General features: G+C 32.3%; 2 protein-coding genes and 1 long non-coding RNA gene across 7 annotated transcripts; all 3 read left to right on the top strand.

The window, feature by feature from the left end:
• The first annotated feature begins 460 nt into the window (after nt 1-460).
• LOC130714303 (organic cation/carnitine transporter 3-like) lies at nt 461-2,148 on the top strand. The gene has a single exon (XM_057564208.1). It carries the CDS (start codon nt 471-473, stop codon nt 2,034-2,036), a length of 1,566 nt encoding a protein of 521 aa, XP_057420191.1. The 5' UTR covers nt 461-470; the 3' UTR covers nt 2,037-2,148.
• A 1,434-nt stretch (nt 2,149-3,582) lies between these two features.
• On the top strand, nt 3,583-4,272 carry LOC130714431 (uncharacterized). Its single transcript, XM_057564327.1, has 2 exons — nt 3,583-3,735; nt 3,888-4,272. The coding sequence occupies exons 1-2, from the start codon at nt 3,696-3,698 to the stop codon at nt 4,154-4,156; spliced, it is 309 nt and encodes a 102-aa protein (XP_057420310.1). The 5' UTR covers nt 3,583-3,695; the 3' UTR covers nt 4,157-4,272.
• Nucleotides 4,273-4,742: 470 nt separating this feature from the next.
• LOC130709914 (uncharacterized) lies at nt 4,743-9,450 on the top strand. Of its 5 annotated transcripts, none has more exons than XR_009010223.1 (6): nt 4,743-6,713; nt 6,782-6,863; nt 6,948-7,419; nt 7,985-8,076; nt 8,191-8,240; nt 9,207-9,450. It is a non-coding gene; the product is annotated as an uncharacterized LOC130709914 (long non-coding RNA). The 5 variants fall into 5 exon arrangements; XR_009010222.1 differs by having other exon boundaries at nt 4,752-6,863; nt 6,948-7,005; nt 7,275-7,419; XR_009010224.1 differs by having other exon boundaries at nt 4,753-6,713; nt 7,275-7,419.
• The last annotated feature ends 3,582 nt before the right edge of the window (nt 9,451-13,032 follow it).

Genomic DNA, 13,032 nt, shown 5'->3' with positions numbered 1-13,032 from the left:
AATCATCATCTTGTAGGCGCACATGTCATGTGATTTTTCTATGTCAATTACTAATCCACAATGGTGATATCATTGTACGCATAACGCTCGTGGTAGAGTGACCATACCTGGATCGCATGGCTAGATACGCACAATTACATTTGTGTTTGTCACGCGGTTACAATGTGCGATAGAAACACGAACACGGGTGTTTTCGGGTTTCCCAAATTTCTAAAAGTACGAATAGATGTGGGGGGTCCGAATAAAATATCCGAGAAATAATTATATTTATTTTAAATTTTAAATAAAACACGAATATAATTTCTGATTTACATAAACTTAATTGGATGCGCGCACATGTAAACTTATTTACAATGAACATTGCACATATTTTTAATTTAGATAAAAATGCATTTAATCCACTATATAAATTATAAACCACTCTAACCCTTCACATTTCCCTCCATATCAGTATCCCAACAACTCACATAATGGAGGCTGCAGCTTCAGTTCAAACAAGCGCACCTTCCCAATCTCACTCCTCTGCAGCAGAGCATGAGAGAAAACTCAAGCAGTCATGGGATGACATGGTCGAAAAAAGCTTAGGAAACTTCGGGTGGATGGAGTTTCTTCAAGCCGTGCTCGTCGCTGTTGCTATGTTCTTCGACGCACAGCAATCTTTTATCAGCATCTACACAGATAACTACCCAACATGGCACTGCACTAACACAAACACAAACAACACCACCACAACATGCTCCTCTGCTTCTGACATTTGCAAAATTCCAAGATCTTCTTGGTCATGGGACTCACACCCTTCCATGACCATTATTTCCCACTGGGGGCTTGAATGTGCAAGCACCTTCATCACTGGTTTACCCCAATCTGCTTTTTTCATTGGTTGCCTTCTCGGTTCATCTGTTCTTGCAGCTTTAGCTGATTCCTCTTTAGGAAGAAAAAACATGCTTGTTTTCTCTTGTGTGTCCATGTCAATCACCTCACTCCTCATCATTTTCTCCCCCAACATCTGGGTCTACTCTGCCTTGAAATTCCTAATCGGTTTCTGGCGTTCCTCCATTGGAACCTGTGTCCTGGTTCTCCTCACAGAAAATGTGAGCGCAGAGTGGAGGTTCAGGGTGGGGATTGTGGAGTATTTCACCTTCGCAATGGGGTACATGTCCTTACCAGGCATAGCCTATGTCAACAGAAGCCGCTCATGGAGATCTCTGTACCTCTGCACTTCAGCCCCTGCTCTGTTTTACCCTGTTCTAGCTTACCTCTTCGTTACAGAATCACCCAGATGGCTTCTCATGCAGGGTAGAGTCAAAGAAGCCATGAAAATCCTCAAAGGGGTCACCTTATCAGAACACAACGCTAATTTCATAGAAACCTTGAAACCCAAAAAAAAGGTTTCAATTTTTCAACTCTACTCTTCAATAGGTGAACTTTTCAAGAAACGCTGGGCTCTGACAAGAATGGTGGCGGTGATGGTGCTAGGGATCGGTGTCGGCATGGTGTATTTCGGGATGCCATTAGCGGTGGGGAACTTGGGTTTCAACATTTACTTGGCTGTGGTGTTCAATGGATTGATGGAGTTCCCTTCTTTCATAGTCGTCTATTTCTTGGAAAACTGCAGGAGAAAGCCATCAATTCTTGTTTTCTATTTTTTGGGTGGGATTTGCTGTTTGATGTGCGTTTTTGTTGGTGATGAATCACAGGTTGCAAAAGTAGGGCTAGCAATGGCGTCATTTTTTTTTGCTTGCACCGCTTACAGTGTTTTCCTCATATACATTATTGAGCTGTTCCCCACATGTGTGAGGAACACCACAACCTCTTTGGTGAGGCAAGCAGTTACATTTGGGTGCATTTTCATCCCTTTTCTGATATCTGTTGGGAGGAAAAACAATCTTTTTTCTTATGGGGTGTTTGGGATTGTTATAATTCTATCCAATTTAACTTTGTTTGGGTTGCCTGAGACCATGGGGATTGTGCTCTGTGATACCATGGATGAGCAGGAGAAAAAGGAAACACTCAGAGACGAAACAGGCAATTTGTGATGCCTTTTAGTAGTGCTCGATCATTTGATGTACCTTGTCTCATAAGTTTGCCTAATGTTAATTTTATTTTTATTTTTGAAATTCCTAATGTTAATTGTACCAATCATCTCACTTAGTTAAGGTATTCTCTGGTACAGGAAATTTTTTTATGGGTATAATACATGAATGACATGACCCAACAGCATGTTCACTAATTAAAGTTATAAACTTGTTGTAATTCTAAATCAACCCAAAAAAATATTATAATTATTAGTTGGCCCTTGACCAACCTACCGGTTTCTTCACCTCTTCACACCTGCAAGTCTAGATTTTTTTTTATAAGCACCTGCAAATCTATGTCCCAATCACCTTTAAGGAGAAGAGCTTTGAGTAAAACAATGTAAAAATTCCATTTTCTTAATTTTTTAATCATCCTGGGCGGGAATAAAACAATATTCAAACAATTTAGAAAATATTGAAATAATTTGGGTGTAAGTGTCCATGTCTTTGCATTGTTATATATACTCATATGAGAATTGAGGATTTCATACATCTTTTGTTATTATGCAGTAAGTTACAACCTCAATTTTTTAATAGATAATTTATTTAATCAGAGTACTTACATATAGAAAATATAGCACAAATTTTTTTTTTATCATAGCACAAAAAAAAAATTGTGCTATATTTAAGTTTTAACTAGCCCAACACTATTTTTAACCATTGCTAATTTTTATACAAGGGTTTTTCAATTGTATTGCGGTCACTGTATATTTGTGTAACGTTTCCGTAAACATAACATCCAATGAGGCTTGGATCTGGCGATTTTTGCTTGGTTTTGAAATGAACAGAGGTTGGTTGAAGAAGAAGCAAAGTTGCAGAGACGGTTCAGGGCTATCTTTAAATGGGTTGGAAAGCAACGGAAAAACTCATTAGGCCCTGGAAAATTGTCAACGGAAAGCAAGAAGAAGGCATCAGTGCTTTTATTCATTTCCAAACTTTCAATTCTTTTCTGTTATCCAATCCAATTTAACTATGTTTCTCCTTCTCTCAATTCACAGCGTTGATCCCTTCGCTAAGAAGGACTGGTATGATATATGTTGGAAAAAATGGTGTATTTCAAAAGTCCCACATTGCTCATGTAGGAAACATTTCTAGAGTTTATATATAGAAGTTGACTTGAAGGTGTTAAAGAGCTTGGCAAGAGGTAGGCCCTCGCGCACATGAGATTGGGCCTTGTTGGGCCAACGTAGTGCAAATCGGAGGATTTGCCCCCCCCCCGCGCACAAATTATTTTTACATTTTTGCAACTTACCTTAAAATCCTTGTTTTACATGTGCACCGTCCATGCTTACCTGAATCCCCTTATTTTTATTGTGCACCGTCCAAATCAGTCAGCCTTTAATTAAACCACCATTGTTTGATGTGCTGTCGTCCAAGGAATTCAACCTTGCCGCCCCAAGCACTTAATTTTGCCGCCCTTATTTTAATTTCCCACTTACTTGTTCCAACAGCTATTTTTTCCTATAAATACCAGACCTAATTTGCAGAACTCAATCAATCAGAGACAGTGAATCTAATTCACGACTCAGCTTATTGTTCGTTGGTTCATGCTGCTGTTCAAGTTCACCATCATCCAAATTTCTAACAATATCAAGGCCCCTTTCGTTTTCCAGGTTAAGAATGTCAGCAAAACTCTTGTCACTCGACTCAAGGAACCAAGGTATTATTCATGAAATTTGAAAATAAAAATTTGTTTGCTTTTACATCAAATGTTATATCTGAATTTTGTGCAAAACCTTTTTTTTCATGCTCTTTCCTGCTTTTGCTTTTATTTTATAATTGCAATCTCCTACATATGTTCATTTGTGACAGATATGATTATAAGAGGCAAAGATAAGAGCGAGACTGGGGTTATTAAGCGTGTCATTCGCTCTCAGAATCGTTTCATTGTTAAGGGTAAAAATCTGATGAGAGATGGCAAATTAACACACTACTCCATAGCTTTTGATGAAGTGTCTTTGTTTACAATTCCATTATTGATCTCAAAATCTTCATTAATTGACACCATTGGGTCTGTCATGGTGTATATTCGATCGCATGATGTTGTCGGGCTCCAATGCTTTTCAACTTCTGCTTTATAGGTTAAGAAGCATATCAAGTTACACCCTCAATTTTTTGTGGTGTATATTTGCATACCCATTTTTTGTTATTATGCAGTAAGTGACCCCCTCAATTTTGTAATAGATAATTTATTTAATCTCAGAGTATTTAGATATAGAAAATCTAGCTACTAGATTTCCGACGGAGAAAAAAAAATCTAGCTACTGATTAACTTGTTTATAATCAAAATATGTGCTGTTTTTAGTTTTAACTAGCCCAACACTATTTTTAACCGATGCTAATTTTTATAACAGGTTTTTTCAATTGTATGTTGGTCAAAACTGTATATTCATATAATGTTTTCGTAACATACGCAATTATTTTCGCGAATCGGTAAAGATTATATATTTACTTCTTTTTTTTTTACCAAAGAGTTTAACAATTTTATAATTTTTTTTCTAAAACTCTTTAAATGTTTATATGATAATTGATCTACATTAATTTGAATAATTTTGTTTTTAATTTTTGCTCCCTCAACTTATATTTATAATATTTGATTTTCTTTTAGATTTTAATTGATAAATAAAAGAATCAGTACTAAAATTAAAGTCTTGACAAAAAAGTAATAAAATTAAAGTCTAAAATATTTATTTATAAATAAATAAATTCACATAATTAAAAAAACACATTGACACTGGCAAAATTTATTATTATTTATATAATTGAATAAGAATTATGATATATAACCTTGGAAATATGATGGAGCAAATAATTATAAAAGAAAAGAAATAATCATGGAGAAAATATTAAAAAAATGCTCTAGGGAGGAGTTGAAGCATGGACAACCAAGCCTTTGGGAATAGGTCAAGACCATCAAGCCAACACACATTTCATTATCCGTAAATATATAACATTTACGGATTCGCGAATTTTTTTGCGAACCCAATAAATTTGTCAGCAATTTTGGAGTCCTTGCATGCAGAGATTCTCTGCAATTCGCAAAAATTTTAGCGAATTTAAAGTACTTTACCCCATTTCACACTAAATAATTTTTTTTTCACCCCTTTTTGTTAATTAAATTTATTTTTAACATTATTCAGAAAAAAAAAATCAATTATCTTTAATTATTCTTTCTGAATTATCCAACAGTTTCATCTTTTTAAATCTCTACTCAACTTCTAGACATTTCTCTCCATTTAATTAGTTGATGGTGATTTCAATTTGAGTGGGGCACCCTCCATTTAATCAATGAATGGTTTTCTAGGCAAATACCTCATGTACAATAAACAAAAGGGAAAAAGAGGAAAAAGAGCCGAGAGATCGTATTTGAAATGCCTCAGAATTTAGCTGGAGCACATTCACATCCCACTTTACTCAATAAGGCTAAGCATCATAGTTATTCCAATTTGCCAAACTAGGGTTGTCAGTGTGGTACCAAACTGTCAATTTCATTCTTTTCTTCATATATTGGCTTGGAGAGTTGAGTATCCAAGACTGGATTGAATGCTACTCATACATACTCTCAGTCATTCTTCTAATGCTGGCATGAGTTTGGTTTAACTTTAGTAAAATTTGGCTGAACCTTGTGGAGCCATCTCATATTCTCCATTAACAAAATAAGGATATAGACCAAGAAGGGCCAGCAAACAAGTGTAACTGGATACTTGTTTCTTTCTATTCAGTGTCCTTATGTAATGTAAGATATTAATTGACATAATTATTGTTATGGCTTGAAAGCTTTTCAAAGTGGGTTGTTTTCCCACCAAAAAATGGTACATAAATTGCAATACTTTTCTCTGCCCATGGTTTGTTTATTTTATGCTAAGGTCTCACATTAACTACAAATGTAATTAAATATGCGTTTATAAAATGTAGAGCAATTCACTGTTAAGCTATTTCTTGGGGTAGAGTTAGACCTTACTCAAATTCTAAAAATCAATATACTCTAAGAAAAGAAACCCCTCCTGGGCCACGTGTCACGTTTTCCTTTTTTCTCTTTTACTAAAACTTTTTTCTTTTTCCTCTGAAGTTCCCGCTCTATTTTCAGTCCAATTCCTTTTGTTGTTTTAAAACCATTTCAAAAACTTGACATTAAAAAGAACTCTGCAAAAGTCATATCAATTGGAAAGAGAAATGTTAAAAAATAATATTTGTTTCCTTTTCCAACACTCATTTGCAGAACAAAAACGCACCTTCTCTCCTCTGTTTTTAAAATTTCAGATTCAACTCAAAATCATCTTCTTCTCTCCACCTTTAATTTTTTCGTCTCTTCTCTTCCTAAAGCAGTGTTTCTTCTTCTCCTCAAACCATTTGCTCAGTTTTTATTTTATTTTATTTTTTTCCCTTCTCTTCCTAAGCTCTATTGGTTAAACTTAACCGAGTGTTTCATCTTCCCCCAAAACCATCATCAAATGCTTTCACACATCAAATTAGTTTGAAAATATGCTTCTCTCTTCCTTCTCCCTAAACTCTGTCATGCTGAATCTTCGATCTCTTTTTTCTTCCCCTTTCCGGTTACTATATTGTTACTGATGTTTACTCTGCTTATTTTGCTTAATGTCGTTTTCCTTTACTTGCAGGAGGGACAATTTCTTAGAGGTATTTTTATTTCTAAATTTCAACTTGTCTTAGGTAATGCACAGTATCAATTGAACTCTTTTTGTCAGATGTTGGATTGGTATGACTCATTGCAGGCAGAGAACTGTTCAAAAAATATGGAAGACTGTGATATATGGCAAGTCCTTGCAGGTTAGGTCGCTGTATTTTGAAGATTTATTTTTATTTTTAAAATTTTGGTTTTGTTCTAAAGCTATATATGTTTTTCAATGGCAGGTATTGATCTTGCTGGTCAGATTGCTTTGGTTCTAATAGCTGTGTTTTTTTTTAGCAGGTCTTAATTTTAATGGTCAAAGTTTTTCTGACACCTTTCAGAAGCTTTCATTGCTATTTATATTAATACTTAAATTGGTTTGATTTTGTTGGTGCATTGTTATTTGCTCCCTCTACGAATATTTGCATCCTTTTAGTGTGCAAATGGTGAACCCCTTGATTTAGATGTGTTCTTAGGACAAACTCATCTTGAAGTCAAAAGTCAGTCTACCACAAGTGACTATGACTTGGGTGTCTTTAACTGAATGTTGTATTTTCTTTTCATTTCAGTTTTTAGTGTCAAAATTTGGCAGCACAGATTTATTCCAAAAAAAGAAGTGATGAAAAACCTAATGTTCCTTCATGTATCTAATTCATTGCTTGAAAACCTCTGGCTACCTGCTTCTTGCTAGATCATCCTCACGCACTATAGTAGGTAAGCAAGTTCAAGACGCTACTTGGAATCTACTTGGAATCTACAATTATATCTCTTTTTTCCGCAATCAGTTATCTTTGTTTGTTTTTATTTCTTTTTGTTCCTTAACCTGAATTTGTTTCACTTGCTAAAGCATGATGAAAAATGAGGTTCCATTTCTTTCTAATTTCTCTCTTTATTAGTTCAGTTTGTTCACTCTATTTTCACTACGATTTAAGGTTTGATTCTTTTTCCTAAGCCTATAAATTAGTATTTTTTAGCTTTTGTTTATGATTATTGCTGGACCAGTTTTATATCAATGTGCTACTTTGGTCCAAAAGGAACAATTGTTACGAACTGCTATTTTGGTAATTAGGACTTGATTTTTTGTGTTGTCATGACTAACCTCATGTAGTTTCTAATGTTCTCTCTAATTGGATAAGTACCTTATTGACTGATAATTGCTTAGTGATATATGCAACTTAATTGGATGCTACATTTTTGAGATTTTGAAGCCTTCATCTTTGAGCTTATTTGTGTTATATTAATGGATAATGCTTTACTCTTGCTCTCACTGTTTTGAAAGAGCCATGGGAAGTACCATCTGAATGCTTGCTTTTTGAAAGAGTCATGGGAAGTACCATCTGGCTTGCTTCTGAAATCTGGAATGCCATGTTGGTTGTACTAATCTTTCTAATTCCTCAATTATTCAGGCCTCTTAGTTTGCTTATTAAAAACAAATTCAGGCCTCTTAGTGAAAACTTATTGTCTTATGCTCTACGAATTTTACAGGGGCCGGCTTCACTGCTTCATTTTTTTTATCTTCTCCATAGACTACATGGGTAAGTCATTTTTCTCTTTTGTCTTTTTTGTGTCAATATTTAGTATCATCGATCTTAATTTTATAAAAGATGTGATGGAAAACCTAATTTACCTTCATCTAGCTGATTCATTGGTTGACAACCTCCTAATATGCTTCTTGCTGGATTTCCCCAAGCTATATAACAATATTGTGTACTAGATGCTACTTGTAATCTACATTTATATCCATTTACTGTTATCCAGAATTAGTTCTCTTTGTTCTTTTTGTTTTTATTTCTTTGTTCATTAGTTTTTTCACAACACTTTTTCATTAGTTATATCTTTGGATTTGTCACTTTTCGCAATAAACCATTGCTGCTATCTTCTATTTTGTCAAGTGACAGCTTCAAAAGTCTTTTTTTAGTGTTATAGAGATGACAATTCTTTTGTTTCTATTGTTCTTTGAGTTTCTATATAGTAAATGATGAATATAGTGTGACTATGTTCATATTACAATGTTGTAAATACCTGGGCTGGGATGCAACCTCTTGAAGTTTGTTTGAGGAAACATGAAGTAACAATGCTCCTACATTATGAGAATGGTCCGGGTGCTCTATCTCTTTGGCATTATGGCCCCACATTTCCTTTCTTGATAGGGAAAGTTGGATTATATTTTTCAACTTTCTCCTTTAATTGCATCTCGTGTTCTTTTGTCTTTTCCTAATAGCATTGCAAACACCATCCTTGAGTATAATAGGTTCATGCTCTTGCTTTATTGTTTTATAGCCAGTGTTGTGTTTCCCGTCCTAATTATTGGTTCTATTTTATAGTTGCTAACTTATTGTGCTTTAATGTCAACTTTGTGATGCTACTTTCTTATTCTTAGTTATTTTGATCAGTGTTATACTACTCCATAATCAGGATTTCATAGTTTAACTATCATATTGTTGATCTATTTGTGGAGATGATTTTAGTTTTCACTATAATGTTTGATTGTGTTATTACAGAAAGAAGGAGAGCATGTGGAACAAGATTGTTAGGCATGATGATGAAGATAATGGTCTGTTATGGTAGAGCCATTAATAGGAGTAGATGGTTCTTCAAGTACAACATTGATTTATGGAAAATATTGGCTCACTCCAAAGAATGCTTTCTATTTGGTCATTATTAGTATATACTTATAATTGGATTTCTCATGTTTGTTCTTAGTTGTCGCTATAATTTATATTAATCTTACAATTTCATTTTTTAGCTATTCTTCTCCCTTACTTTTTTTAGAAATAACTTATTTAAAATCTGACTGGAGTTTAACAAAAATACTTACATGGTTATATTGTCAAATAACGATTCTTATATGGTTTATTATTAAATTTTTAAATATAAAATTTTCCAACCAGAATCTCAAATAAACATAGAATTACTTCAAAATTTTATTTGATCAACTTAAGTGTGCGATACAAATACATGTTTGTTCTTAGTTGTCGCTATAATTTATATTAATCTTACAATTTCATTTTTTAGCTATTCTTCTCCCTTACTTTTTTTAGAAATAACTTATTTAAAATATGACTGGAGTTTAACAAAAATACTTACATGGTTATATTGTCAAATAACGATTCTTATATGGTTTATTATTAAATTTTTAAATATAAAATTTTCCAACCAGAATCTCAAATAAACATAGAATTACTTCAAAATTTTATTTGATCAACTTAAGTGTGCGATACAAATAGGATTTCTTAAAAAAAACTACTATACTAATAAATTATTTTGGTTAACTAATAAATCATTTAAATAAATTATTCTTCAATGTTTAAGTATATAATTTCAGTTTTAAAAAAAATTCATTAGTTAACGGGAAAAATATCAATGCTAACTAAAATAATAAATTTTTAAAAATTCTTACATAATGGATTTTTATATTATATATAGATTGACATATCTTCCTTTATACATAGTTAATTTACACTAAGTTTTATTATAAAATTATTTTTTCAAAGTTTAAATAACAATTTCATTACAATTTAAATTATTTTGGCTAACTAATAAATTATTTAAATAAATTATCCTTCAATGTTTAAATAAATAATTTTATTGATCAACGGGGAACATGTCCTTGCTAATAATTTTTAAAAATAATTCTTACACAATGAATATTTATATTACATACACCTCGGAGGTGTTGTTTCCACTTTTTTGATTGGGTTGACCTCCTATCTTATCCTTTGTAAAGGATTTCCCAGCTTTTCTAGCAATATATATATATATATATATATATATAAATTTTTATTCTCAAAAAAAATATACATTTATACATACTTAATTTAAAATACCTTTTACGATAAATTATTTTTAACTTTACTAAATAATTTTATTATTTTTTAAAGTATTTGTTAACGAATAAATTATTTAACGAAATTATTTTTTAAGGTTTAAATAAATAATCTCATAAATCAACGGGGAAAATGTTCATGCTAACAAGAATTATATTTTTTTAGAAATTCTTACATAATGAATTTTTATATTATATAGAGATTATTTATATCTTCTTTTACAGAGTTAATTTACATTAACTTTTAAAATAAAAATATTTTTTTCGTTTTTTACTAAATATTTTGATTTATATTGAACTATTTTGGTTAACTAATAAATGATAAATTATTTAAGATATATTTAAATAATTTATCTTATAATGTTTAAATAAATAATTTCATGAATCAACGGGAAAAATATATATGCTACTAAATTTATATATTTTAAAAAATTCTTAAATAATGAATTTTAATATTATATAGAGATTAGTTATTTCTTTATTTTTTTTAATGAATACATAAATAATTTTACCATAATTTACATTATTTTTTAAATACATAATTTCATCAATCAACGGGGAAAATGTCTATGCTAACAAAATTAATAATTTTTAAAAATCTTACTTAATAATTTTTTATATTACATAGAAATTAGTAATAATAAAACTCAAAAAATATTGGCGCACCATAAATTTCCCATAAACTTAATCAAACCTTTAAATTTAAATATTAAGTAACTTTTCAGACTCACATATATTACAATTGCTTTATCTCAAAAATTTTAATTTATATTTTTTATTTTAAATAAAAATTGTTAAGTAAAATCGATCGCGGTAGACGACCGTGACCCGTGCAACTGCACGGGTAACTTACTAGTTCATATGTAAAAAAACATAACAAAAATTTCAATTTCAAAACGTATTCACTTTTGCACTTTGAAGTCTCATAATGACTTTTACAAAAAGCTACAAAGTGAGTTATCATACTTTGGAACCAAACACGCTAACAACAATAAAATATTTTAATGAGAGTGAATAGTTGCTTTCATTAGTGTGTTAAAGATATAGAATTGTCTTTTCGCCGATACTAAGAAAATAGCCAAATAATCCCTAAACGAAATAAAATCAATTTAGTCATTGAAATATGGAAATCACGATGAACTTAATCATTGAAAGGTGAAAAAGAATGACCTATTTTAATTATTATTTTTTTGCTACATCGGAAATCACCTATTTCAATTCCTTAAAAACCAAATTGAAATTTTATTCAACTTTCAAAAACTATTTTATCTATTTCTATAATAGGAGGTTAAAAGTGATCAGCCATAATCTTTCAACAACTAAGTTGAGTATTATCTCATTTTACTCCTCAAACAAACATGAAAATCCACTAAATTCTACAATGGATTATATTATTAGTATACTAATGTTGAAAAGAGAGGATAATCTATAGATAGATCACTTTTTCTTTATTTCTGATTTGATTAATTATTAAACATGGTGTGCATGTCTAATGGTAAGGGTTTGAGTAAAGGATCATTTTGGTCCCTGGATGTGTTCACTTACGATGGTCCAGTTCTCATACTTTAAAAATAGTCTTTTTTTTTCCTGCATGTTAGGGATGGCAAAGCAGGCTGACCCGCCCCGCCCCGCCTGACGCTTGTAGCCGCGCCATAAACGGGACGAGTTGGGTTGGCCCGCAAAAAAAATGGGCTCTCAATCATAGCCCGCTCCGCTAAAGAGCGGGCTGGTGGTTTAGCGGGCTAGCCCATGGGCCACTATGTTAAGGGTAAAAAACAATATTTTTGGTAAAAAATCTGAAATACATAGTTTCAATATAATCCATATTTAATTTACCAATGTATCAACCATCATCATGAATTAAATATATCAAAAGAGAACAAAATGACCCACAATTACATATCCAACAAGAAACTTGTTTTGTTCCCAAAATAAAGATTATAACGAGAAATAGAGTAGCACATAAAAACTTGTTTTGAGACCCACTTCCAGTTTTGTTTTGTCCATGAAATAGAAACTTGTGCAAGTTAATCAACTTGCAAATCAAAATCAAATACACATCGTGTAGTAAGAGGAACGAGAAATATAGAAGGAAAAAAGCACAAGAAGTATAACAGATTATACTTATATATACTTGCTTCAATGTATTTATAATTTATATGAAATAGAGTATTACAACCCCTCCCCATAAAATAAAATAAAATAAAGTCAGGACCGTCCCGTCTCGCTTTTAGCCCGCTAAATTGCGGGCCAAAACAGGACGGGCTAAATGGGTTAGTGGGTTACATTTCCCAACCCAGCCCACCCCAAAATAGTGGCGGGGTGGGCTGGCCAAACGGGCTAGGCCCATGTTACCATCCGTACTGCATGTGGTATCGTCGGTCAAGTTGGTGCTTGGTTGTGTTTTCTGTTAGTCCCTCTGACGGAAAAGTCCAAATGACAAGTTTTTTTTTTCCATGCAAGCGCCCTACATGACATGTTTTCATTTACCCTCCCAAAAA

Source organism: Lotus japonicus, chromosome 4 (assembly GCF_012489685.1).
Source record: "Lotus japonicus ecotype B-129 chromosome 4, LjGifu_v1.2".
Taxonomy (NCBI): domain Eukaryota; kingdom Viridiplantae; phylum Streptophyta; class Magnoliopsida; order Fabales; family Fabaceae; genus Lotus; species Lotus japonicus.
The sequence above is the reverse complement of the archived record's forward strand: the minus strand, read 5'-3'. Positions and strand labels throughout refer to the sequence as shown.